Source organism: Lissotriton vulgaris, chromosome 7 (assembly GCF_964263255.1).
Source record: "Lissotriton vulgaris chromosome 7, aLisVul1.2, whole genome shotgun sequence".
Taxonomy (NCBI): Eukaryota; Metazoa; Chordata; class Amphibia; order Caudata; family Salamandridae; genus Lissotriton; species Lissotriton vulgaris.
In genome coordinates, this window is record NC_141695.1 from 1,547,826,644 (window position 1) to 1,547,853,319 (window position 26,676).

The 26,676-nt window shown below is 43.5% G+C and overlaps 1 protein-coding gene across 1 annotated transcript in view; it reads left to right on the top strand.

Moving 5' to 3' along the window:
• Window positions 1-18,867, top strand: part of LOC147705981 (protein-glutamine gamma-glutamyltransferase E-like) — a 263,890-nt gene extending 245,023 nt beyond the window's left edge. Inside the window, exons 12-13 of the mRNA XM_086932440.1 lie at window positions 8,359-8,492; window positions 16,380-18,867. Of these exons, the coding sequence (XP_086788566.1) occupies window positions 8,359-8,492; window positions 16,380-16,560 (315 nt within the window). The 3' untranslated portion in view covers window positions 16,561-18,867. The remainder of the gene's footprint in view (window positions 1-8,358; window positions 8,493-16,379) is intronic.
• The last annotated feature ends 7,809 nt before the right edge of the window (window positions 18,868-26,676 follow it).

Below are 26,676 nucleotides of genomic sequence, written 5' to 3' on the forward strand. Positions count from 1 at the left end.
GCCGAAACACTGCCCTTAACCTGCGTCGGCTCCATGGTGTTATGGCCAGAGCCCACACCCTCGAGGAACCGGCGGTGCTTGCTTCTCTTGACGCCACTATGGCTTTTGACTCTCTTGAGTGGAGTTACCTCTGGGCTGTGCTGGCGAAGCTTGGGTTTGGACCGGTCTTTGTGAGTTGGGTGAAACTCCTTTACGCTTGTCCGTTGGCTAATGTCACAGTCAATGGCCGCGTGTCGGCGTCCTTTGCCCTTCACCGAGGTACCAGGCAGGGTTGCCCCCTGTCACCTCTCCTGTTTGTCCTGGCTCTCGAGCCGCTTGCGGCCATGCTGCGTACACACCCAGACTTACATGGCATTACCTGGGCCCCGGGCTTTGAAGATAGAGTTTCCCTGTACGCAGATGATATTCTGCTCTACCTCACTTCCCCCTGCAAGTCGCTCATTGTGGCCTGCGACGTACTCAGGCTTTTTGGACTTCACTCTGGCCTGGTCATCAACTGGGCCAAGTCTTCTCTTTACATTCTAAAAGGGGACACACCGCACCTCCCCAGAGGCTGCAATATCCAGATGGCCAGACAGGGCTTTAAGTACTTGGGGATATACATTTCCGGTAGTCCTAAAGCGCGATACGACCACAACCTGCTCCCCCCTCTCCAGCGGCTGCGGAGAGACGTGGATAGCTGGCGCAGACTCCCGCTCTCTCTCCTAGGCCGGGCAGCATTGTTCAAAATGATGTCTTTGCCCAGGTTCCTGTATGCCTTACAGAACACTCAGGACCCGGTTCCGGCCCGCTATTTTCGGGAGATTGAGAGTTTGCAACGGGCCTTGCTTTGGGATGGTCGACCCAGCGTCGCCATCCAGAAGCTTACGTTACCGTGGTACGATGGAGGCATAGCCCTGCCGGATGTGCGTCGGTACTACTGGTCCTCTCAGCTCACTGCTCTCCATCACGGCTTTTATGGCCCTATTGATAGTCCCGGCTACGCAATGGACAGGTGGCTCTTACGCGGTGGCAACTACTATCGGGCCCTGTATTCAAGGTCCTTCGATCGGCGGCTGTCAGGCCCGACCAAGGCAGCGGTTCACATTTGGCGGACGATCACTAAAGCACAGGGCTGGCAGGGCAGACTGACCAGGTTTACCCCACTGTATGACTCTGATATCTTGGGCAGGCTGTGGCACACCAAGGGCTTCGACAAATGGGACCTCATAGGCATCTCCAGGGTGGACGATATGGTTATTAAGGGCGAAGTCAAGACCTTTCCTCAGCTGCAGGCCGAATACCGTTTGGGCGATTCAGAGTTTTTCCGCTACGCCCAGCTGAGACACGTGTTGCTCTCTGCCACGCCGACGGAGGGAGAGATCCCTGAAAGCTCCCCCTTAGAGGACAGGATACTGGATGGCCATATACCTGACAGTGCTATTTCCCTGTCCTATAAAAAACTGATTAATGTTCGCACTGATCTCCTCCTAGGGTTGCGGGACCAATGGGTGGCAGACGGCCTGGAACTTGACGATGAGGATTGGCAGAGTGCAGTGTCCTCCCCTAAGGAGGTCGCTATCTCCTCCCGTCTCCGACTGGTGCAATTCAAGATCCTGCACTGGGTGTATGTCACCGGCCCTCGACTCTTGCATATGGGATTCTCGCCCGACGGACTTTGTCGTCGAGGTTGTGGTGCTCTCGCAACCTTTTTACACATTCTGTGGGAATGCCCCGTCATTTCCCCCTACTGGGCGAGAGTGCACCGGATTATGGGGGAGGTGACTGGGGTGGTGTTGGCTGCAGAGGCTCGGAGGTGTCTCCTCAACGTTTGGGAACCGTCTGACCACAACACGACGCAGACTCGTTGGGTGACCCTGGGCAATATGGTTGCCAAGCGAGATATTGCTCAAAAGTGGGGTGCTGCTGCAGCCCCCCTGGTGGTACAATGGAAAGCCAACATGGATTGGTGCATGTTCCGAGAAAAGACGGTCTATGTAGCCAGAGGGAGGCCCCAGACATGGAATAAAGTGTGGGGGGCATGGAATGCATACAGGGGCGATGTGTGCCTGCCGCCGGAACCTGTCCCTCTGGACGAACACTTATCACCGTAACCTGTGACGCCAACTGTTTTATGCTGTTTGTACTTCTCCTGCTTTTTCCTCCTCCCCCCTTCCATCCTATCATTTATCCTCCTTTATCGATTCTCTACCTGTCCTCCTCTGCCTTCTGCCGACTCCCTGACGACTCTGAGGATTCCATTGCCACTCTCACGCGCCTCTGGGCGTTTCTTTTCTTGGTTTAGTTCTCTTTCTTAAAAAAATAAAAAACAACCTACAATGCTCTGATGTGAATCACCTTGCACTTTTCTCCTCCTGGTTCTATGCTGCCTTGCCTCCGGGATGTTAGGCTGAATATCTGTGTGCTCTTTTATAATAAAGGTTTTAAAAATTTAAAAAAAAAAAAAAAAATTCCACTTAAGAAGATATGATAAGATAAGATGGCTGTCATTTGAATTTAAACTTTTTGGTCAATTATGAGTCCTTCTTTGCCATTTACCTGACTGTCAGACATAATTGCGATTTGTGTACATCATGTGCGGTGCACAATATGATGGTTGGTACAGTTAGTGACAACGTTGTTACTAGGGAACTAGTAAAACAAAATCTTAGTTGAAAGTAGTTTACGTTGGCCTGTTCATTGAACACCATTGGGTTGCACTATTATTACTTTAAGATGGCCGCCATTTGAAACTAAACTAGTTGGTTTATTACGAGTATGTCATTGCTGTTAATACACGGAAGATGCTGTTAACATGACACATTTAATGAGGTTGTAAACGTTATGGATGCTGACGATAAACTGCAAGTTGGTTTCTTCGATATTGCGGTGCCACATATAACAGGTACGCAGGCACGTGGCGATTATAAATTGAACAACAACGCGTTGAGTTTCTGTTTTGGCACAGGCATATTTATAACAGTTTTTGTTTTTCTAGTTTACAGTAGTATATGGAAGTAGCAACATAGGATAATAATCCATTAATGAAGATATTAACTATGACATATTTGGATGAGTGGCACATTGAGGGATGGTTACATTTGTTCAGTTTGGCATACAGTGTAAGTATATCATAGTATAGTATATCATGTGGAGAAGTGTGGCTCAGGGGTTAGAGGCAGCAGATCCGGAAGCTGAGATCGGCCCTGGACCAGGGTTCAATTCCCAGCCTCGGCGGGTCTTGGGCTAAAAATTCCACGGACTCGATAATTCTCGCTCCAGTGCCTTCTCGACTCACGGGGTCACACTCTGCGACTCTGGGCAATAGCTTGCTTAATCTCTACAACGGCCCCTCGCGGCGGGATGCCTGGCGTTCACCTTGTGGATACCCTGCCGGGGTTATTTCACAGGGGAATACCAGGACGGGTTCCCTAAGCAAGCGCCGGGAAACCCACTGCGGGTAGCTGTGCGCTATATAAGCTCAAATACATAGTTCGTTGGCATAATCTGGAGTTCATTGGCATAGTATGGCGGCGATAGAAGGACCATTACAGTGTTTTTGACTATTTTGGTCTTTTTCACTATTTTGGTTCAATAACAGCTGCTACTTCAGCACACAGGTCTCACACTTCGTATGCATGAGGCATGTAGATGATTGGGTAATTTCGCATAAACGTTTGTGTAACAGCTGTTGTATGCTTGTCCACTTGGGCATTAAGACAAGGGAAAGATTATTTGATGAGTTATTGGGAGTGTTAGGGTTTATGTTTTATGTTTTAATGCAGTGGCCCTTGAAGAAGGGACTGTGAGTGTCCCAAAATGCATAGGGCAGCAAACGAACCCGGATGTGGATTACACAGATGAGCAAACAACCACTTATTATGTTCTCAGAGAATGTTTTGAAGTTACATTTACATGTGAATTTGATGCCTGAAATGTAAATTTGATTGTGTGAATTCGTGGAAAGTAACCTAAATACATATACATGAGTAATTCGTGAAAAATGTTCGTGCTAAGATTTTTTTGGTCTTAATCTATGATGATGGGGGACGATTATTTGAGATTCCGGTTGACTTTGTAGCTATTCTGTATGTTAAACAAACAACGCAGTCCACACAGGTTTCTCAGGTAAATATTGACCTGAAATACTTTGGCAGTCACATAATAGGGGGATAGGCAGCTCTCTAATCCTGAATAGCACTCTACAATATGATTACAGAGAAAAAAATGTTTAAGGGAGAGGTTTATAAAGTTTTTTGTTTAAAAAGGGGATTAAGGTGTGCGCCTTTCATAATATTATTTGATCACAATGTAATACCATGAATCAACTGCCTTGGCATAAATGAAATACAGATGGTGGTTAAAGGCCTGAGAGGGACGAACCTATTATCAGAAAAACAGACACTACACTGTTTCCTTTTTTCCCTTGACATACAAATCATCACTTGAGTCTAGGGTGCGTTCCCAGTACTCTCTGGAGGGTACATCGTATAGTAACTTCAGTGATCCGGTCCCACAGGTTAGCTAAAATTAGGCAGACGATGGGCAGAATGCTTTATACTATGACACATAGCTTCCCACTACGTTTGTATTTTTTTGCTTGACAATACAAATATCCCTGGTGTTAATGGAGCAATGCAGATACACTCAGTCGTCTGCTCCTAACTCATCTATGGTAGCTTAAACACAGATTTTGGGAGGAGGTCTAACAGTGATGTGCCTTACGCCATGAGCTGAACTTCATGGCATCTTAGTTGCTTCCATCTTTTGGGTGTGGCAGAACATGTCCTCCATATCTGCTCCACCCCAAAGGAGAGTAAAATTTCACATGTGAAGAGATTGTTAGATGAATATGGTCAGGTTGTGGCCAATCCAAGGCCTGGATAGGGATCCTGTCAGACATAAATAGCATTGCGATTTGTGTATATCCTGTGCGATGCACAATATGATGGTTGGTACAGTTAGTGACAATGTTGTTACTAGGGAACTAGTAAAATAAAATCTTTGTTGAAAGTAGTTTACGTTGGCCTGTTCATCGAACACCATTGGGTTGCACTATTATTGCTTTAATATGGCCGCCACTTGAAACGAAACTAGTTGGTTTATTGCGAGTCCGTCATTGCTGTTAATACACGGAAGATGCCGTTAACATGACTCATTTAATGAGGATGTAAACGTTATGGATGCTGACGATAAACTGCGAGTTGGTTTCTTCGATATCGCGGTGCCGTATATAACAGATATGGTATAAACATTTCCAATACAGACTTAAAATTGCATCAAGTGAGTGGGCAAAACAATTGCTCTGCTATTCAACCCTTCCCTAAGGGTTTTGGGAGGTTGACCCTGAAAAATATTCTGGAAAAGATGGCACTGCACGTTTTACAGTGCACTTTACCAAATATATTGGCTAAAACAAAAGGCTTTTAAGACTCAAAACATAGCTGATATACATTTTTCCCCAACTCAAAGTGAAATGGTTTTGCATCAGTTTTACATATGTTATGGGAAAGAAATCCACCAAACATCCAAACACCAACATATCAGTTATATAAAGCACTCATATAGGCTACTGCCCCAGGGGAAAAGACCTTAACACACTTGCATATGTATGTAATTCCACGGAAGAGATGCCCAGCAAATGCAGATTGATGCCTCCAAATGTTGGTCATGTTCTGCCACAATGTGAAATAACATTCCATAATGAAAACAGGAGGAGCACCATGTGCCAGAGCGGACAACAAAAGTAGAGAAGTAGATGTTTGCCAGGTGTCTGTAGGTGACAGCCAACAGATTCCAAGTTAATCGGATAAACAGGCATGCTTTTCCATGCACCTTGACCAGTCCCAGCCCTAAAGAGAAACCTACGGGAAGTTAGGCAGTCCAAACAGATTAATACTGCCTCTTTTCCTCTGCACTGCTTACACTGCAAGTCTCGGACACCCTAGATTCTTGGTATTGTGATGACTGGACGTTTAACATTGGTGGCATTCATCTCCCATCACACATTGTACAGACTCATTCTCAACCTTAATTCACTGGTACACTGGAGTTGGAAGATTTCCTGGAACGAAGGATCTTAAAATTCTACTGCTAAAAATAAAGTTTGGCAGATATTCCTTGTCTAGTTACGATCAAGTGCTGGACGTTTTTTTTAGAAGGGAAGTGACCCCCTGCTGGTGTTATGTAGCCTGGTACTGAACAGCGACTCAGAGGTGATCCTGATTTTATGATCCATGTAAGTGTTCAAAAAATCCACAAAATCGTCTGGCAGATAAGCAGGTGAATAGCCTCACACCTCTATGTAAATGATGTTAAAAATTGAAAGATGAAGCATTCTTGGCGTTTTTAATGGTGCTCAAGGAAGGAGACTGTAATTTCAATCAAACTACAGCACACAAAACCACATTAACTGTAGAAAATTGCATTCCACCCCCCCCCCCCACCAATGTTTCTTGAAATCAATGTGCCATCTGCCAGAAGCACATTGGTCACAAGTCATGCTTTTCTCTTTATATTGTGGAATCATTTAAATGTGGCTATGTTAAACTAGAGACTTGTAGAAATTATTCTCCCCAGGACTGTTGCTCCACTGTCTATAAATTATCTATAATACCATTGCCTGTTATAAATATGTAATTTTAGAGCCTAACACCCCCTTATTCCTATTTTGGGCCCTAAAGTGTTAAAGATTATTCACACAATATTGTTTAAATCCTTTTCTTTATTGGTCCGAGCATGGTGAATGGTCACCAGAGACACTTCATGCACATATATTCAACTCATACATCCCTATTCGCTTCATAAAATGTGGGATTCCTGTTCAGTATTTTACAGACTAAGCATATGTACATGGGAAAGAGAATGCTCCCCTCCACTGTTGTTGTGCAATCTTAAGGTGACATCTCACAGTGAGTGACACAATAAATTATACTCGTTTATGTCCGTAACAAATATAGGGGCCCGATTAGGATCGCGGACGGACTTGAGTCCGTCCGCGACCCCTGAGGAGGAGGGAGCATCCGCAGGGGCTGCGGCGTTCCCTCCGAGCAGATTAGGATGTGACCGCCAGGGTGGCAGTCACATCCACTATCTTTAACATTGCGGCGGGTGCAGTTTCAAGCTGCACCCGCCGCAAGGTGAAAAATGCATGCATCACATTTGCATGAACAAAGCGGCAGGCGCCGCGTGGTGCCTGCTGCTTTGTGCACGCAAATGCAGGGAGCACCATGTGCACCCCCCACCCCCCCTTCACCCAGGGGGCACGCAACGGGCCCCCGAAGTGACAGTCCGTATGCTTTTACACGGCGGGAAATCCGCCGCGGAAAGGCATGTCTTTCCCACCATCCTAATATGGCTGGCGGTGTCTGATAGACACCGCCACCATAATAGAGCTTTTCCGCCGCGGTCGGAAGACAACTGCGGCGGAAAAGCGGCGGACGGACTTCTTGGCCCCCCAGCCATCCTAATCTGGAGGGGGGACATTGGATGCTCCGCTGCAGAGAATCCGCATCCTCCGGGCCGGCGGTGGCCTCCGCCGGCCCGGAGGATGCGGATTCTCCACGATCCTAATGAGGGCCTAAGTTCGTTGTGAAAAACTTGAAACTTCTCTCCAAGCAAAGGTCCATTAAATAAAAACTTGGCCAATCCTTTTTAAATTATGAAATGTTTTGTTTGATTGTTCCTTTCACTCTTTACCTATTGGGATGTTTGATTCAACTAGCAATTTTTCCCAGTCTCAAAGTGTTGTTTTCCTTTGTTCACCAATCCTTTGCAAGTCTTAGAGTGGTATTAATATACAGACTGGAACATCTGTATTTTAACAACATTATTCTTTTTTAAAAATGGTCTACTTTTTCTTAAAGCAGTGTTATCAAATTTAAGGAGAGTCTTCATTGGCATATTTAAATTAATCAGTAGCCCTTGGTTTTTTAAGTACAGTGACCATGATGTTATTCTAAATTCTGAAATCAAATGAGATCATGTGCTTTCAACGCAATATGGCCGTACAAAATTAACAAATCTCATATGATGCTGAAGAGAAAATAAGTATTGTCAAAACCCATGAATTTGATATCTTCCTGTCACCTCCAGATTTTTTCTTCCCACTCTCACTGTCAGCCTGACAAATTTCTGTGCATTTATTTCTTAATGAATCTCATCTTCTCTTCTCTCAATGCTGCAGTCTCACCCAGATTCTGTAGCCCCTTATCCTGCTCACTTACCAATAGCTCTACTTAAATCTTTCCACATTTCATTACCCTCCCCATCACTTATGCCTTCCTCTTTGCTTGTCACATAATGTTTCTATCAACTTTTCTCCCCACCTGGCCTCTACATTTTTTGCTCTTTGCAAAATCACTTTATTTTGTCGTGCAGGTGCTTGGTCCAGTTGTTGTGAACAAGCCTGGTAAAGGAAGCGTCACATTTTCCAACCCTCTCTCAGAGGAATTAACAGATGGCAAACTGACTATTGTGGGTGCCTCCTTGATAAACGCAGTACTAGAGATAATGTAAGTAGACAATGACTTCTTCATGATGTTGGATGTTCTGCCTGTATTTTAGCAAATGGCAATAACAAGACCTTGGTGTTCTGAAATAGGTGAGAGTACTCAAAGTTCTACAGGAATTTCTATTTTTAACACTCCAGGCATTAGATGTTTTCCACTAGGATTTTACTGTTTAAGTGTGTGAGGTGAGGTGCAGTTGACATTGCACAGCTCATAATCCAGGTTAAGCAAAAACGTCTCATTTATGGCCAAATCTTGAACTTGCAATAACATTTTATTGGGTGCCATAGTAGCATCGAACACACAAAGTGTTTACAAAACTGTATTTACAAAATAACCTTTCCGTTTTACCTTTCGGTCAGAAAAATGTACTGGAAAAAAGCTTTCAAAGTAACTTTAAACTAAACAGTGATATGCTCCTCAAAAACAGACATTGGCCTTTAAATACCTCCTTTACTGACTTCGTATTTTGCCAATCTGGTGATTTCTAGGCTAAGTGTATGTATTGAGCTAGCCTTGGCAATCAATCAATCAATAAATCAATCAATCATAGCATTTAGAAAGCGCACTAATCACCCGTGAGGGTCTCAAGGCGCTAGAGGTTGGGGAATGCCGCTACTGCTCGAAAAGCCAGGTCTTGAGGAGTCTTCTGAAGGTCAGCAGGTCTTGGGTCTGCCGTAGGTGGGTGGGGAGTGTGTTCCAGGTCTTGGCGGCAACAGTTCCAACTACCTGCCCAAATCTGAAGTTGATGGGAGGAGGCTACTGCCACCTGGCAGCTGGATTATATGTATGTGGAAATAGATCCTACTTCCAACATCTGTTGAGTTTAGCTTGCCAATGTCCAGCATCTCATCCCTTGAAAAACTCTTTAAAAGGGAGTAATAATGTTATCATTTCAAGCTATAGGACCTGATTTTGATTTTGGCGGATGGTTTACTCACAATGGTGATGGACATCCCGCTCGCGTAAATATAAATACCATTATGTCCCATGGGATTTATATTTTGGCGGACAGGATATCTATCACCGTTATGACAGAGTAAACCATCTGCCAAAATCTAAATCAGGCCCATAGTTTTTGGGGAATGTGGAAGACTTCCTTGTGTCTTACTGCTTCAAAAAATTGATTGGACGTTATCTGGTGTAGGCTGGCAGCTAAAATAGCTCAGGCACCCCCTGCTGTCCCCACCACACATGGGAGGAATAGTCTTCACTTGGTGACCTCTAAAAAAAGGAGATGGGCAACAGAGAAATGGGGTTTCCTGCCATTTTAAGTGTTTGACCCTGCCTCTCTCCACACTGTTAGACATTGCTCAAGAGTCACTGAGCAGTATTTTAGGAATTTCACGTTGATGCCCCTACACTCAGTTGGGTTGGGCCTGTCTGTGGTATTTGAGAGAGTAAAGTGTGTGGCTGTACTGCCTTCTTCTCTTTTTGTCAAGGACATACAAGCCTTTTAAACAAACTTCACCTAACTTGAACACCTTCACTATGTCCCTAATCACTACTGCAATAACCAGTGGTATTCCTCCTGGTGGAGGTAAGCGAACTACAAAAAGGGAGCCCAATGATGATGCTTACACGTTTCTAGATTTTGGCGGAGAGCCAAGATATACCGCCTCACGACCTTACTAAACGAGATTGAGGGCTTCTAATTACAAAGTTGCTATCCCTGGTTACTCAGGTCGAGTGATTCATTCCTCATTTTATTTTTGTACTGCCTTCTTGCCAGGCAGCTCAATGGCATTGATCTGACAATTTGTGACTTTTCACCACCCTGGCTTCTAAATTGAGGTCAACTTAACATTTCTTTGCCTATGAAATGCTCTTGTACAACCTCCATAAAGCCTAGCCTTGAGAATGCAGAAACTGGTACTTTGCCTCGTTTGTTGCGAGCCACAAAATGGACTCTCCCAGTGTGACGTGAAGGCGTCCTTGGACTTTGTCGTCCAGCTCTCCTGTTAAAGGTGTATATGCTTGCTCCATCTTCCAAGGTTAACTTCGCCTTGATTCATGAACTGTTCTGTGACCAAGGATTGAAAGTTTAGATTTATTCCTCCTATTTTCTCAAATATAGATCATATTTGATGTAGAGAATCAATAGAAAGAAAATTTATTTTTAAGTGTTCCTCCTACACATTAACATAGTGAAAGTGTATTTCACCTTGAGAGCTTGGGTTGGCAGAAACTAAAATGAACAAGCCTTCAGGTACGTTGTGCTGACTGCACTTTACACGTTCGTGTCGGCCCAAAAGAATTTGGCATAATAAAAAGTGATGTGCACCAAAATATGTTTTCAAAACATAAAATTCAAACTACTAGCTTGTGAAAAGGAATAGATATTAATATTATTATTAAGTTAGTTGTTTCCTGAAGTCATCCGTATCCACAATGCACCTCATTCCAAAGTGTACATCTTTCTTTTAAACCAACCCGGTTGAAGCTTACAACTCCGAAGCACAAGTGTTTCCTCTGGTACCCTAAACCCATCTTTTTTAACTCCAAATATTCGGTCCTGGTGAATGCCTTGGCTTCCTTAAATTTGAATGATCACAGTCTCCTGCTTGTGAAAAATATCATCACACATCATTCTTAGAAGCTACAGCTTCTCACTACATAGTTGACTCTGTGAGTTTCACTCTTGTGAAATAGCTTACAACAAGAAATTCAAGAACTTTTGCGCATATATTTATGTGCAGGAGCACATCTTTGCCTCATTGTTGGAATGATCTTGTAGTCCTTATTGAACACACAGTATCACAGCACTGTGTTTGCACAGCAGCTGCATGCAACTTGGTCAATTGTTCTTGCTGTGCTGGATGTATCAGTCATTCTCGGAGCAAAGAGGCGGGGCAGAACGGTTCACCTAAATCCCAGACAATTCCTTGTGATCCGCTGTGAATGCATTGCTGTAGGTATACAAGTATAGCCACTATGTCAAAGTAAAGGGGCTGTTTCCAAAGAGGTCCTCATGCAGCAGTCCATGTGACCTCTTTCTGCCCAATTACCAAAGCCGCAATTCACAAGATGGAAACTTCTGCTCAAGGAAGCTCTAACTGCATAAACCTTTACTTCCTGACATTGGTAGTCAGTAACCTTCCAGTGGTTTGCGAACACTGGAGAAGTTGCAAACCATTCACTCTTTCATTTTCTTATAAATTGCAGGGGATGGAAGGAAGTCTAATCATTGCACCCTTTCCTGGTGATTTTAGAAAGAATCATAACTTTGACGTAGCAAGTTGACAAGTAAACTTTCAATTTGCAGGGTAATATTTAAATATATAATGATTTGGTTAAGGCCCTCACAAAGCTATCCAATTTCCGCAGCTCAGGCCTGAAGGACCCCGTACCCTTATGTTGCTCGATCTAACGTTTGCAAGGGACATCTCACATGGGTGCTCCCATTGCAAGTGAGTTCTTTCAGGAATTATAGGCTCCTCATCACCGGAGTTGTCTTACTGGAGCCTAGGCAAACATCCAAGCCATCTTCACAGACACCAGCCAGCCTAGAAGCTGCTTTAAAGAGGTTGAAAAAGACCTTTACCATGAGCAGCATGTGGAAAGTTCTAAGCATCTTCACAGTAGCAGCCCTGCACCCCTAAACAGCATAAACCTCTTACAGCAATAACTCAATTATTTCAGGAATTGACCAAACATCGATAGAATTTACAAGCAATTGATATAATCTTGGTAGGTAAATTGACAAAGTCATGTGCATGGTTTTCTTCCAATTTTCAACATATATTAAGTAAATATCTACCTTCTTACTTTTCAACTTCCTGTTTTGTGGCTTTAAATTAGGTTATCGCTCTTACAGTGAAAGTAATTATATTTGGAAGGGACATGACAGGAAGATGAGAATATATAGAGAAGTCATAATCTAAGCCTTTAGCCAGTGATTCTATCACTAAACCTAAGCCAATCTCATAGGTGCCGTTTTCATAGCTGGGCCATTTTATGTACATTTCTGATTTTGTCCCCAAATATCAGTTAGTAATGTATAGTTAATTAGCTAATTATCTGAGAGACAAAAGTGTATTATGGTTTGAAAATACATATTCTGCCCTAAATACAATTTTTATGTCTCAGTTTTTTTTTTGTTGTAAACTTTTTTAATTCTGCCAAAGCACCAGCTGTATTTGTTGTGGAAAATGCATTATTTTGCCTTTAAATAGTAGCTCTTCAATTTTTAGTAAAAACAACTTTTTCTTTACATGTCAGCAATTGTCTGGAAATACATTAATTTGATCATCAAGTACCAGTGTCTCGTTTCCATAAGCTTACATCTTGCCATTTCCTGATAATAAACTATGTGTTTGTAACCAGGGCCGGACTGGCCGTAGCGGGCACCAGGCATCTCCCCAGTGGACCGCCAGGGTAGGGGCCAGTTTTGGACCCCTGGGTGTCCATTTTTGTTACAGGGCCGTTTGTGCAGCATAGCGGTAATATCTTCCCCTGTAACAAAATCGTCCGAAACTGGCCCTGGCAGACAGCTCAACTGGGCTGGCCGAGCACTTTTCCAGGGCTGGTTTTGGTTCCCAGTTCGGCCCTGTTTGTAACATTTCTAGTTTATACAATTTGTCTGTTTGTGAAAAACAAAAGTGTATTATGCTTTGAAAATACAAATTTTTATGTTTTAGTAAATCTGCTCCCAGAACTTCTTCTACAGTTGTATGAAATCTCATTACCTTTGCTTTACATTATCACTTTTAGTTTATTTTTGCAGAAACTGCAATTCTACATAAACATCAGCTTCTATTTCTTTGTGGAAGACACATTGTTTTGAATTTCAAGACCAGCTTTTCAATTTTAGTAAAAGCTATTTTTTTCTTTATTCTATCTGCTATTTTTTGGAAATACATTCATTTTATTGTTAATTACCATTGTTTTATTTTTTTGTAAATAATCTTTTTACTCCAACTATTTCCTTGTAATGGACTCATATGCCATCAAATACGTTGTTTGTTCGCTAACAATATACACCTGTTTGCACCCAAATGTAACTTTTCATTATTAGCAAAAACATTATTTCCATAAGCATTCACCTTTTCTGACAATAAAATAATTGTGTCCGTGATTGTTCTAGTGCATAAAATATGTCTGGCTGCAGATATAATATTAAGCAAGAGGGGACAGCACAGAACACTGACATTCTTGTGTGGAAAATGCCTCTTTGTTGCGCAAAATAAATATAACCTAGGCCAATTACCTTACAAAACTATTTGCCTCACTATACATGCATACCAACTAATGTTTGTCATACCCCCAATCCTAAATGTCCCCCCACACTTCCTCAACTACCTCTTTCGCTGTCTTCTACATCATAAACTAACTAAATATCTTTGTTCTTAAACTTTATCCTCTTAACTCCCTGCTTTCTGTAATTGCACACTTACTCTCCCCTACAACCTCTTTCAAAATAGCTCACCCATCCCAACAACCATAAAACCATCTGAGCTTTCCTCCAACCACTGTCTAACACAATATCAGCAACCTGCCCACTATCCCACTATGCACCAGATCCAACAACAATTAGCCTAGAGTTTACACCCTTCCTAATCAAAACAGGGGGATTGTCGGGTAGAACTAAATATAACCCTGCCAACTCTACCAGCCATCATGTTGATAACTAATAAAATGGTGGCTGGTAGTCCAAACATATATGTTCCCACCTCCCACCCTACAACCTATAGCCTAATCTGCCTGGAGTCAGTGGATTGCACCACGCCCAAAATCTCCCAGAGTACAGACCTCCCTTGTCGTCTGCCCCCAAAAGCTCCTATTATATTTTAATCAAGAACTCTCATATCCAGCTGACTCGCGTACATAAAAATTGACATACTAACACCATCGTATGCAAGGAGCAACTTCATCCTCACATGTCAGTGCATTGCCCCGCATTATCTTGTCCCTACATCAGATTGCTGAAATATCCATTAGATGGCCACTGTTTTCCAGTTAAGTCCATATATCTAAGAGATGGCCAGAACAAACTAGGGATGTTCACATTATGTCAAGAATGGTCGTTAGATTGTAGGAATGTTCAAGAGATGCTCGCCATCTCAACCAGGTGCCAGGAGTGGACATCATTTATTCCTAGAGCACTCAGCATATGCCATGCTCTCTATGTAAGTGATGCAAGTCATATGAGAGGCATTCCTACCAAGTCTAAAGATAGGCAGGAATGGCCTCCAGATGCCAGAAGTCAACTCCAGAGGCATAGGATGTTCTGCAAATCCTTAGGCACTCTCACACACATATAGACACATGACTATAAACACACAAAAAACTGAAATATGAATGCAAAGATTTACTAGAAATACAGACACAGACATATTCACTTGGATGTACACCCTTGCTCAGACACACACTGCATAGAAAGACTCACAGAGACCGATACAAGTAAACACGCACATAAGATAGGCAAGTTCACACATACACACAAGATTGCTTGCTGTCACCTGCACCTACTAACTCCTGTAGTAAGCAAACACCACAGGCCTGATTCACAGAACTAACTTAAGACAAAATCCTAAACTTACTACCATTTACTCATTCTGTGAATACCAAAATGAGTAAGTACACTTACTCATTTTGGTATTCACAGAAGGCACTTACTCATCAATGAGTAAGTGCCTTCTATGAATACCAAAATTAGTAAGTGCCTTCTGTGAATACCAAAATGAGTAAATGCCTTCTTTGAATACCAAAATGGTAGTAAGTTTAGGATTTTGTCTTAAGTTAGTTCTGTGAATCGGCCCATACAATTCTGCAAGACTATTTTACAACTCTTAACCATGGCAGAACCCGGACAAGCTGCAGTGGAGCTGACAAAGGGAGATTGGTTGATATTACCACATGCCATGCCACGCCACACAGTTGCATTCATATGGGCTTATTTACAAACCCCTTGCTTGCCAATTCTTCACTTTTAATATGGGAAAAAGTGATGCACCAGTGGCACAAGGGGCTTGTATATAAGCTTCACAGTGTCTTTTTTTGTGATGGCAATAGCTGGTGTGTGTTAGTGAATGAACCGAGGGCCACACTTAGTATAAATGTGTACTTTTGTCAGGCTATGAAAAAAGCAATTGTGCACACAGGAAATTAACATGGACAAAATGGATGCACAAGGAAACCCAAATTATGAGAACACTTAGGGGCCATTTGCGAGTTTAGCAGTCCCGTGGTGGTGGTCAGAGCATGCCTCACTGCAGCACCACCCACCCTATTCTGAGCATAGAGGTCGGACTGTCACAGGAGTGCTGCAACTGCTGGGAGACGGTGACCCAGCGGTGGTGAGACAGCGGTCACAGGCACAAATATCCTGGCAGTACCGCTGTGGAAATCCTGAGCATATCATGAGTTGCCTCAACACCAACCTTTCCATGGTGGTGAGCCCGCCATGGAAAGTGTGATGTTAAGGCAACTCAGGGGGCCCTTACAGGGCCCCCTGCCACCTTTGTGCAAGGGGGCACATATTGTGCCACCCTGTATTTTTGCACTTCCAGTTCCTGTATGAGAAGGAATGCATGACATGGTCCATTTCATCCTGTGCAAGAACGCGCTGTGTTGGTCACCCAGCAATGCCTTTCTAAAGCTCGCCTTTAAGCCTGGCAAAGGCACCACTGTGGGACCTCTGCAGCACCATCAGTCCGACTTGGATTCCAGTCAGAAACCTGCGGGTGGTTTCACTACGGGTTTGGTGATCCTCCCGTGGAGCTCTGCCATGGCTCTCTGTAGGAGAACTACTAAACTTGTATTCAGGCTCTTAGTTTTACAAGTATAGTGTGGAGGCTTTACTGGGGGGTTCTCAGTCAGTTTTTCTACTGCAATGACTCCATTTGGCAGATTAAGTGCACTAACTGTTACTTTCTTTTATCATTTCAGAGTAATTTCAATAAAGCCAAAGGAGACCATCATAATTCCATTTGACATCAGCCCCATTGCCATGGGCAACAAGCAGCTTGCAGTCAACTTCTCTTGTAACAAGTTTTGTAATGTAAAAACGTTTGTGGAAGTTGTTGTAGTTGAAGATAATATTTCCAGTGTAACAAAAGGTAGTTTGTAAAATGATAGTATCTTGCATTGCAGGTCATAATACATCTTCTCATTCTTATCTTTTCTAATTTTAAAATTTTTGAAGTCAAGTTCAGTAGACAGCCTCGAAACTGGGAAAAAAGCAGCCATGGTGCGTTCTCAGCTCAGGTACCTCCTTGGACCTTATGATTCCTGGCATTACATCACCGGCAGGCACTAAGGCTCCCGCAAGCTGTAATAACAGTGACGTGAAACCAACATTTCAAACATGGAACCAAGATTTAAAATAATATTTTCTTCCAGACATATTTTCCCAAACCTATTGTTGCCCTGTGACCTTTGCATTCTTGCCACAAGTAACTCTCTTTTTCAAGCCCTATAAAAAGCCCTGCACCTGTGGGCCAGTCACACGTTAATTGAACAACAACAGCGGAATCTCTAACCATCTGTTAATCTAGCTTCTCTCAACTTGCATTAAAACATGTGATACCCTGCTCTGATGTTTAATATGTTAGTGTTTCTTCTGATCAAATCAATGCAATATTAACCAAATAAGTATATCTATACAAGTACATGAAAATTGGTTTCTAGAAGCATTTGGGGCCTGAGTACCAATCTTGCGGCCAAACGCCGTTCCCTGGCAGTGTTGCTGCGGTCAGTAGGTGACAATATGATTGGCGGGACCGCGGGTTTCGCCAAGCATATTATGAGTTTCCTCCCAGCTACGGTTTTCATGGCGGTTTTTCCGCAATGAAAACCGTGGCAGAGAATAAACTAAGGAGGCCCTACAGGGCCCCCTTGATCCTCTGTGCCATGTGGTGCATGCAGGGGAAAACAACATGTGCCCCCCTGTGTGCATGCACCTCGGTTCCGGCATGGCATGGACTTTTCAGTCCATGCTGTGCAGGAACAAATTTGGGTGTTCCAATTGTTGTGCCAATTTTCAGGTACCCGCCGTGGGAACATCAAACAAAACCCTGCCAGACACAAGAAATACGAATAATCCGGTGGGCGGCCCACCATGGGTTTGGCAGTGCGGCGGCAGGTGGACCCGGTGCTGCACAGCCAAACTCGTAATCAGGCCCTTGGTAGTTTCATCTCAATTTTAGAATTATGATAATTAGCTACTGAAAAATGCCTGGAATTAAAAATGGATTTTAGTAAGATGATCAGCAGGAGGAGGCCCATAACCCATAAACACCTATTTGTGGCTTTGAAGTCCTGGAAATTATTATTTCAATGTTCCAGATATTATTGCCCGTACTAAGAGTTTGAGAGGGTTGTGAGATTAGTGCTATTTAAGGGGTCACTTTCAAACATTTGAAGATAAAGAAACAATGGGGCTTATTAGCAAGAACCTCGTTAAAGTTATCGCCGTTTTAGCAGCAGGAAACTGCTGCTAAAACGGCAATAATGGGCTTGCTAATATGTGTTATATAATTCCAATAGAAACCCAGGTTTTGTTAGTGTTTGCGGTTTGGGGTGTATGCAATTTCTTGAATTATAGTACCGCATCATCCATGTGTAGGTACCTTGTTCCCTATGAAATGATATATTTCCATTTAAAAAATTGAATAAAATTATGTGTATATTTTACTAAAACTTGGTGTGACTCTGATTATGTGAGGTGTTCATTTTTGGTGACAGCGAGCTGATTACTGCCTTTTTTCTATGATTGGACGCTAACTGAGCCACTTGAACATTTTCAGAGGGCAGACACATTTCTGTGTTTTGAAATTATCAACTTTGCCTGCAGAGGCCAGTAGAGGAGAAGTCGAATGAAGCCCTGTTTTGATGGGGTCCATCGTGAAGTGCGTGATACCTGCCAGGATTGCAACTGTAGAGTCAAAGTGAGAAAGACAAATTGTTTCGCAATCCTGTAGGTGAGCTAGGGGGAAGTCTTTTTTGTAGGGTTTTTGGGGTGGAATAGGTGGTAGGTCACTGATTTGGGGATTCTTTTTATGTGAGGAAGAACTGTTTGAGGGCAGTCAAAAGTGAAACCTATCTCTGTACATTTGTCCTCCTCCACCAATTTTCTAAAACCTATTTGAGTGTTATTTTATGTACTATAGCTAGTTGTTATGTAGAAAACAGGAAAAGCTTTACTGCTAGGGGTGTATCTACCTATTTAGTATGAGTTAATAGTAGAAAGTATGATCAATATTCATTGTTGTAGCTTTCTTGTGTAAAAGCTGGGCACAACCTAAGTTGGCAGGGTGGGTTAGGTAAATATGAGCTAGAAAAGGCTTAAATCCACCATTAATGAATTTAAGTTGTAAAGCTAAACCAACTCCTCATTTAAAATGAGAAATGGCAAATGTAATTAAATAGATGTGTTTATGCACCTAAATTTAAAGTAGTGAAGAACAATGGTTTCCTTCCAGTGCCAGATGTAACACCAAGAACATAGTTCATGCACCTTTTGTTCATGAGGTTCTGCAGTGGCTCCCCAGATTGCTGGGCTGTTTTTCATCATCATGGAGACCTCTTTCCTGAGGGACCCAGGGAACCTATTTGCCTAACCAGGGACCGCAAACCGATTATCACAAAAAACATTTCAGGAATTGTTCAAATATTTTTCTCCCAAGGGCTTTGCCACTGATGCATCCTCCAAAAATATCTGATAGAGGACATGTATTACAGCCTCTTTTGAAGTAGCTTAAAGAAACTTGTTGCTGTTACCACAAAAAGTTTAATGCACCTGATAATATCACAGCTTAAAATATCAAGTGCATACATATCTCACCTGGGGACAGTATGCTTGTGTGGCACACACAGAAACAGGAAAGAGCCTCTAAAACAGGAACCAGTTAATTTGTCCATGCTCTTAACCCACTTGTTTCTTATTTTATGACTCTCCATTCCTCCTTTTCTTTCGTATTAGTAAAACTTTCTCATATTTGCCGGAAGGGTGGTACATGTAAACCAGTATCATTTAACATAATCGATTAGATAGTATTACACAATTTTCTCATTACCTCTACCACGTCACCCTGATGAGAAATAGATTTGTTTAGCACTGTTCTCTACTACATTGTATTACATCTAACAAATTTGCACAGAATAAAAGTACCTTTGTACTCCTACTTGTCCTTGAACTTTATAAAAAACTTTTCAATGGAAATAACCAGAAAACACATAATCACCAAGTGACACATGGGACAGGAATGTGTAAGGGTCACCCCACACCCAACATGTGTTACCCGGCTTCTACCTGCAAGAAGGCAGTTCTAGCTAGGAGGCATTTATCTTTGTAAAGAAAAGGTTTAATCAGAATTTAGAAATTGGAAATCAGAGGCTTAAGCACCACTTCATCTTGTCACCATGTACTGCACAGATAAAATTTACAGAGAGGGATATCCAGGTCCCTCTTGAGAAGCTGAAAAAGAAGGAGCTCTGGCTCAAGGTACAACTTGTGGATAAAAACAGCACCAAAATGTGCTGACAATCAGTGTGAAAGTCATGTGTAAGGTCAAGATTGTGTCCGGTCATTCTCACGAGGTAAAATACTGCAATAAATGTTTTAAAAGACTCAAGTACACGGTGAGGGACCTACTCTCCAGGCACAGATGTGAGAATCTAGCCAGTGGGGAGTATCCTGATCTCACTTTCCAAACTTTGGAAGGGACATTGAGGACAGTCATTAATATCGCATGTCTGGAAGAAACTAAAAGAAGTCCAAGTTTAAGCAGCTGAGTAGCCAAGTGAGCAATGTAGTAGTTAGGCATTAGTCAGTGTTAGAAATTGGGCCTCTATTTGACAGAGGTATTCACCCTGTCCAAGTAGGGACCACAATCCTATTAGGGGAGGCTAGAAACACACTAAAAGATAACCTCTGCTCAGCCTCCGGTAGCTTGGCACAGAACAGTCTGGTCTATCTAAAGAGGCAATGTGTAAAGTATTTGTGCAACACAACACACAGTAACACAATGAAAACACCTAAAATAACAAATAGACAAATAGACAGTAATGTGCTGCATAAAACAAGACCAAAATGACAAAAATCCAATAAGTAGAACCGGAGTTATGCATTTTTAAAGCCCAGGACTGGGTTGGCATCACTTGGCAGGGCAGCGACTCAAAGATGGCGGAGTCCAGGTGCTGGTGCAAGCTTGTAGGAAGTTTTTGATGTCCCTGAGACTTCAGAACAGGGGGAACACCATCAGGACCTTGGAGCTACAATGGATTTTTTTAAGATGGGTCCAGTGCTTTCCTCAGCAGGGCAGAGGGTAGCAAGCAGCAGGCTGCAAAGCAGAGTGGAAAAACAGTTCTCTCAGAGCAGTAGTCCAGCAGTGTGGCAGTTCCTGGTAGCAGCACAGCAGCCCTTCTTCCTGTCAGACGTATTCACAGGTCCAGTAGTGCCTGGCTTGGAGAGGTCAGAGACCCAGCACGTATACCCAGTTGTGCCTTTGAAGTGGGAGTGTCTTCAAAGAAGGCTCTTTGAATTGCAGAGGTAATTTCTTCCCAGCCGTATCTCCAGACTATCAGTAGGGCGTAATCAGCCATTTGTGCGGGCATAGGACACTGCCTATTCAGGTACAAGTGTCAGCTTCTCCCTCCCTTCTAGCCCTGAATGAGCCATCAGAATGAAGATTGACACTCAGACACACCTATCCTTCCTGTGTTTGTGGCTGTCGAGAGGGAATTCACAAAGTGAAGCAGTCACCAACCCCAGACGTGTATTTGAAGGAAGGCTGCAGGCACACAAAAGAGTTAGAGCAGAGAAATATCCACTTTCTAAAAGTAAAGAGTATTTATCATTACCATTCGAAAGATACAAAACATGTCAAACCCACTTCGTTCTTATCAGGAATTACATATTAAAAGTGTATTAAGGAAGTCCCAATGTTAACCTATGAGAGAAGTAGTCCTCATAGTAGTGAAAAGCGAATTTGGGTGTTTGTCACTTCCAAGACAAGCAAACCTCAAAACTACATTCCCTACCTTTTACTCACACATCACCCTGTCCTATGGGCTACCTAGGGCCTACCTTAGGGTGACATGTTTTATAAAATGGGAATTTAAGGCTTGGTAAAGGGTTTAGTATGCCAAGTTGAAGAGGCAGTAAACTCCACACACATGCCCGCTGTGTCAAGCTTGAGACAGGCTTGAAAGGCTACTTGTGTCGGTGGCACCAACAGTGCTGCAGGCCCACTAATATTTAATTTACAGGCCATGTGTATATGGTATACTACTTTACAAGGGACTTATAAGGAAACTAAATATGGCAGTTGGTTGTACACCAATGTTACCATGTTTAGGGGAGAAGTACATGCACTGGTCTTCAGTGTTGCTCAGAGTCCTAAGGCCAACAAATTGAATAATCAAAAAGAGGAGGCAATCAGGCAAAACATTTAGGGGAAGACCCCTACCCAAGTTAAGGCCTTTGTATTAAGAAAAACAGATGGGATGAACATTTAATGAATTACAAAATGGTATAAAGTGTAAATGCAGGATACCACAGAGATGGAACAGCAGGGATGTATACGAAGGAGAAAAATAAAATAGCTATCCATGCTTTAAGGATTGGTGAGGCCTTTGAAACACACATGTATTACAATTACTGGGTACCAAGGGTACAGGCCACTATGCCTACTGAGCTGACACTCTGCCTGGCATGCAAATTTTAGAGGGGTCAAATACCTGGGAAAATCTTAAGAGACTGGTGAAACTAAGCACCAAATGATTTTGTTAGTGAATATGGCTAGCAGTCTGATTTTTACAGAAACTGATTTAGAAAAGAAAAGAATGATGATAAATTACAATATGGGAGCAGAGTAGGAAGCTAAGTTGACAACCAGAATGTGGAGATCGGAAGTTCAAAGACAAGCTTTTGCTTAAATGATTCATAATATTGCAAGCAGAAATTAAAAAGAAAATTAGAAATGGCCGAATTTCAGAAGGACTTGTCCACTCTTAGAAATAGAGAGGATGACAGAGATACTGAAATAGGCATTTCAAAAAGGAAGTGTTGAACTTCCATTGCAGTGTGAAAGATATGGACTGATTGGTTATAAAAAAGGAAAAATTTCAAGGGTTCTAATGGGAGCTAATACGTTGAGTTAACTCCGGATTTAGAACAAGCAAATGGAAAATATCTTTAGCTACATTCAAAAATTAATCAAAAGCAGAGTCAGAGATGCCAGTTCCAAATACGGAACCATACTCAGTGCTCGCAAATTGAGAACTTTTTGACAATGCAGAGGGAGGCGCTCTGAAATCAAATGTTGTGTCCAGATATCACTTTAGGAAAACATACAAACGGTGGGGGACTCATACTTATAAATTGCCGAAACCACTAGCAATCACCTTGGGTGTGGTTGTTAGTGTTTCTTTCTAGATAGAGCCCACCTGGCAGTTAAGGGTGGACTGTTTCCATGAGGTGCAGGTTCAGCACTAATTTGAACATGGCAAGCCTCTAACTAGAGTCATACAGTGGGCGGAAAACGGTGGGTTGGAGTGGTTAGACTATTTGTAAGTATTCCATCCATCTTCTTTTGTGTGTTTGGAATCATTAACGACAGGTTGGAATGCTACCCATCATGATTGCCAGTGGTTATACTATTTGTAAGTATTCCATCCATCTTCTTTTGTGTAGGCTATGAGGCGTGGCTGGGTTATACCTTGCGCAAAACCAATGCAATAGTAACTGTAGGAGAGTAGGGTCTGCTATCCTATGGTCACCCCAATTTTTGGTTTTTCCTTCACTGGTTTTTGACTTAATGAGGCTGTGGGCCTGCTAATCAGACCCCCAGCCTGCTGTTCTCTCTCTAAATTCACATACATGTACTATAGGTACATAACCCAATTGGAACTGGACTCCTTGTCAGCCCCTGTACCATGCAATATAGGTGCTCAGGGCATAGGTGCCACCAAGGCCTACCAGGGGCTGCAGCATAGCTTTTGCCACCCCTGGCTGGTTCTCAAATTGACACAACTGGCTGATCACTCAGCTGGGGCAAGTTGGTGTAATCACCTCTTGCTTAGATATAGTATACCTATATCTAAACCTATATTTGGACACATATAAACCTGTGAGTCACTCGTATTAAAGGCCTTATCAATCCTGGAGGCAGAGTGCGTGGTTTAATGTGAGATGGAGCTCGAGCATGAGCTGAGCCTGTCTGCAGCTGTCGGGAACAACTCCCTAAGCTGTTCCGGGATAATGCCATACCATATACTATTAAGTGCATTATAATCCTCGCGGTAATATGTTAACTTTGGTTTGGCTTTATCAAATCATGTCGTGTAAGGTGTCATATGATTTGGAATACTATCCCTTCGACAGTCCTGTCAACGGGGATAGCATTCCACCCCTCTAGAGAGAGAAGACATGTTACTTTACTGAAACGCGGTTGATTTTTAAAAGAGCCTCAGATCCACAAAATGGATGCTTCTGCCACAGAGACGAGTCTGACCTCCTGCTGCTGACCGAAACTCAGCTGAGGAGGCCTGGACAAAGGCTTTCCTGTCGCAGGGAGGTGTCGCACCACCCCAGACAGGAGATAGTGGATTGTAGCAGGGAGGTTTGAAAGAAACCAGACTCTGCCTGGGGAGCACAAGGCTTCCCCTTGCATAATCCGGTCAAACCGGTTCTGGGGATCACCAGCCCCAGTCCCAGCGTGATCCGGACAAAGGGAAAGGGGTGTAACCACCCCCTTCCTGGGTCCCACCCATAGGAGGGGACCTAGCAGGTAATCCAGCCCCTAGGTTGGTATAAGAATAAGAGCAGTGCCAACGCACTCAGATTATCCTGATAAAACATAAGAAACGAAACTCTGGACCCTTCGACATCCTACTCGACGTAGATGACTGAAGAATCTCCCTTGTGGTCAAGGAGTGACCGCCCTGTGCATACAGGCACCATCCAGCACCTCGACGTTTGCTTTGTTGCAGTTCCCGCCGGAACTGGAGCCACAGAGTCTGACAAGACCAAGCAAGCCTGCCTTCTAACAGCCCGATCCACAGTCCCTGCCGAGCTGAAACCCGTGGAGGCGACCGGAAGCGTGGGGCCCACACTCTCTGGAAAGACCAAGAGACGCAGACCGTGCAGCCCACGAGTGACCCTCGAAGCTGTACATCGGGGTTTAAAAATCCCCAGCCCTGAGCCACTTTTGCACCGAAGCTCACCCCTCTACACTCACCGAGTGCTGCGTGAGGCCCTTCTGCTTCTTTTGGCTCAACGTGTTGGCCCGGTCACTTGCCCGCTGGCTTGTGGCCCCTGTGCCGATGAACTACGAAATCTAACTTGTGGTTCTGGTTGCTCCAGACTTGCACCCGCTCCTCTGAAAAGGAGCATCCGCTCTGACCCTCCTGGTCCGAGTGAGAAGCAATCTTCCAGTCCTGCGTGGATTGCTCTTGCCAAGTGTTGTTTTCTCCGATCCTGAAGCCGACAGCACCGACGGCGAGAGCCTTTGTGGGACAGCTCGTGATCCACTCCTGGACGTCGCTGATGCTCTAGAGCCCACGTGGCAGCGGAGAGAAGCACCTCAACAACCACCTGATTGCGCCTGACATTGCCTGGTTCCGTCCTGGTTCCACCCTGGTCACTGCTGAGTGACCCAGACTCTGTCCCCTCTGCTTTCAGGTACTCTACAACTCTGATCCACCCTTGGATCACACCAGACACTTCTCCTTCACATCGCCTGCAGCATCTTCAGCTTCAAGCACCAACAACCTGCGCGACGAAACCCGACACAACTTCGACCCTATGCACCCGCTTCCTGTGGGTGAGGTAACTCAACAACGCCAATGTTCCCACACTGGTACTCACCTCTAGTGTATGTGTCTTAAATTTCGTCCTTCTAGGTTAAGCGGAAGTCTCCTTAAATAGTAACTTTATAACTTTTATGCACCATTGACTTTGCATTGGTGCATGCGTGTGCTTTAAGCGCTGCACCCGAATCCCGCTGGCTTTTCCCGACTTCAGCATTGCTAGTCCCGACTGCTCCCAGCGATTCCCTAGGCCCTAGGCCTAACCACTGTTCAATTTGTATCTCTTATACCACTTTCGTAATATATGGTTTGTGTGGCCACCCGCCCTCATCCATAATTGTGCAACTTTCATATGTTATACTGTGCTTTTGTTTAAACGCTTGTGCCCCTTTGCTCATAAAAAGTACTGGGGATTATTCTAGTAATAAATACATATATTTTTATAATATATACTTGTGTGGTGTCCTTTCATTTGGTATTACAGGATTGTGATTGGTAAAACAGCTCGCTTAACACGACCTCCTGAGTTTAGCCTTTAAGGCTGCTTAGTCCATGCTACCACTAGGATAGCTTGTCTATAAGGTTGACTTACAACCAGACACCATAAGGGATTGTTTGGACTGATACAAGGTGGTTCCAGAATTGGAAACATCATATATCAGACCAACTTCTCACATTGGTGTGCAGCGGTGCGGATTTGAGCTTGCTGTAGTTTTACCATTGCAATCTTTTTTATCAAATTTAAAGATCACATCAAGTACCTTAGGTACATATAAACAAAAGCTTAGCATATTTTAGTTCTACTGAACTTAGTAGTTGTAGATTAAAGGGATTAGCACACCCTGCCTACAGCTCACAAGCAAGGGACAGTAGGAAAACACTTAGTGTAGGTATGTGCGCCACTTGCACCTCACTAGCAGTCATGTCTGGCACAGGAGGAGCTTCAGGCTCTGCCCCTGTGACAGTTGACCTTACCAAGGCAACTTCCAGCTATGACAAACTTAGCCATAAAGACTTGAGTGCCTTATGCATTGCAAGAGGGCTAAAAAGGGGTCACAACCCCACCATTCCTTCCCTGATAGCCATCCTGGAAAAGGATGACTTAGATAAGGAGAGTGCAGTTCCCTTAGAAACAGGAGATGGAATAACCCCCCCCCCCCCTGAGAATGAGACCACCCCAGAGGAGGAGGAAGAAGAAGAAGAAGAAGAAGAAGAGGAGGAAGGCTCAGAGGTAGATGAGTCTGATCAGAATCAGAGAGGTAACCAGGTCGTAGTTGGCAGGCTTAACCAGACCAACTTAGACCTACATGGGAATGGAGAGGTCCAGCACCTCCCCAGATCCTATAACATAGTTCCCTCAGGCAATAGAAGGATGAGATCTCCCTCAAAGGACTCTCATATTTCTAGTGTCTCAAGGGAATCTCAAAGGGGA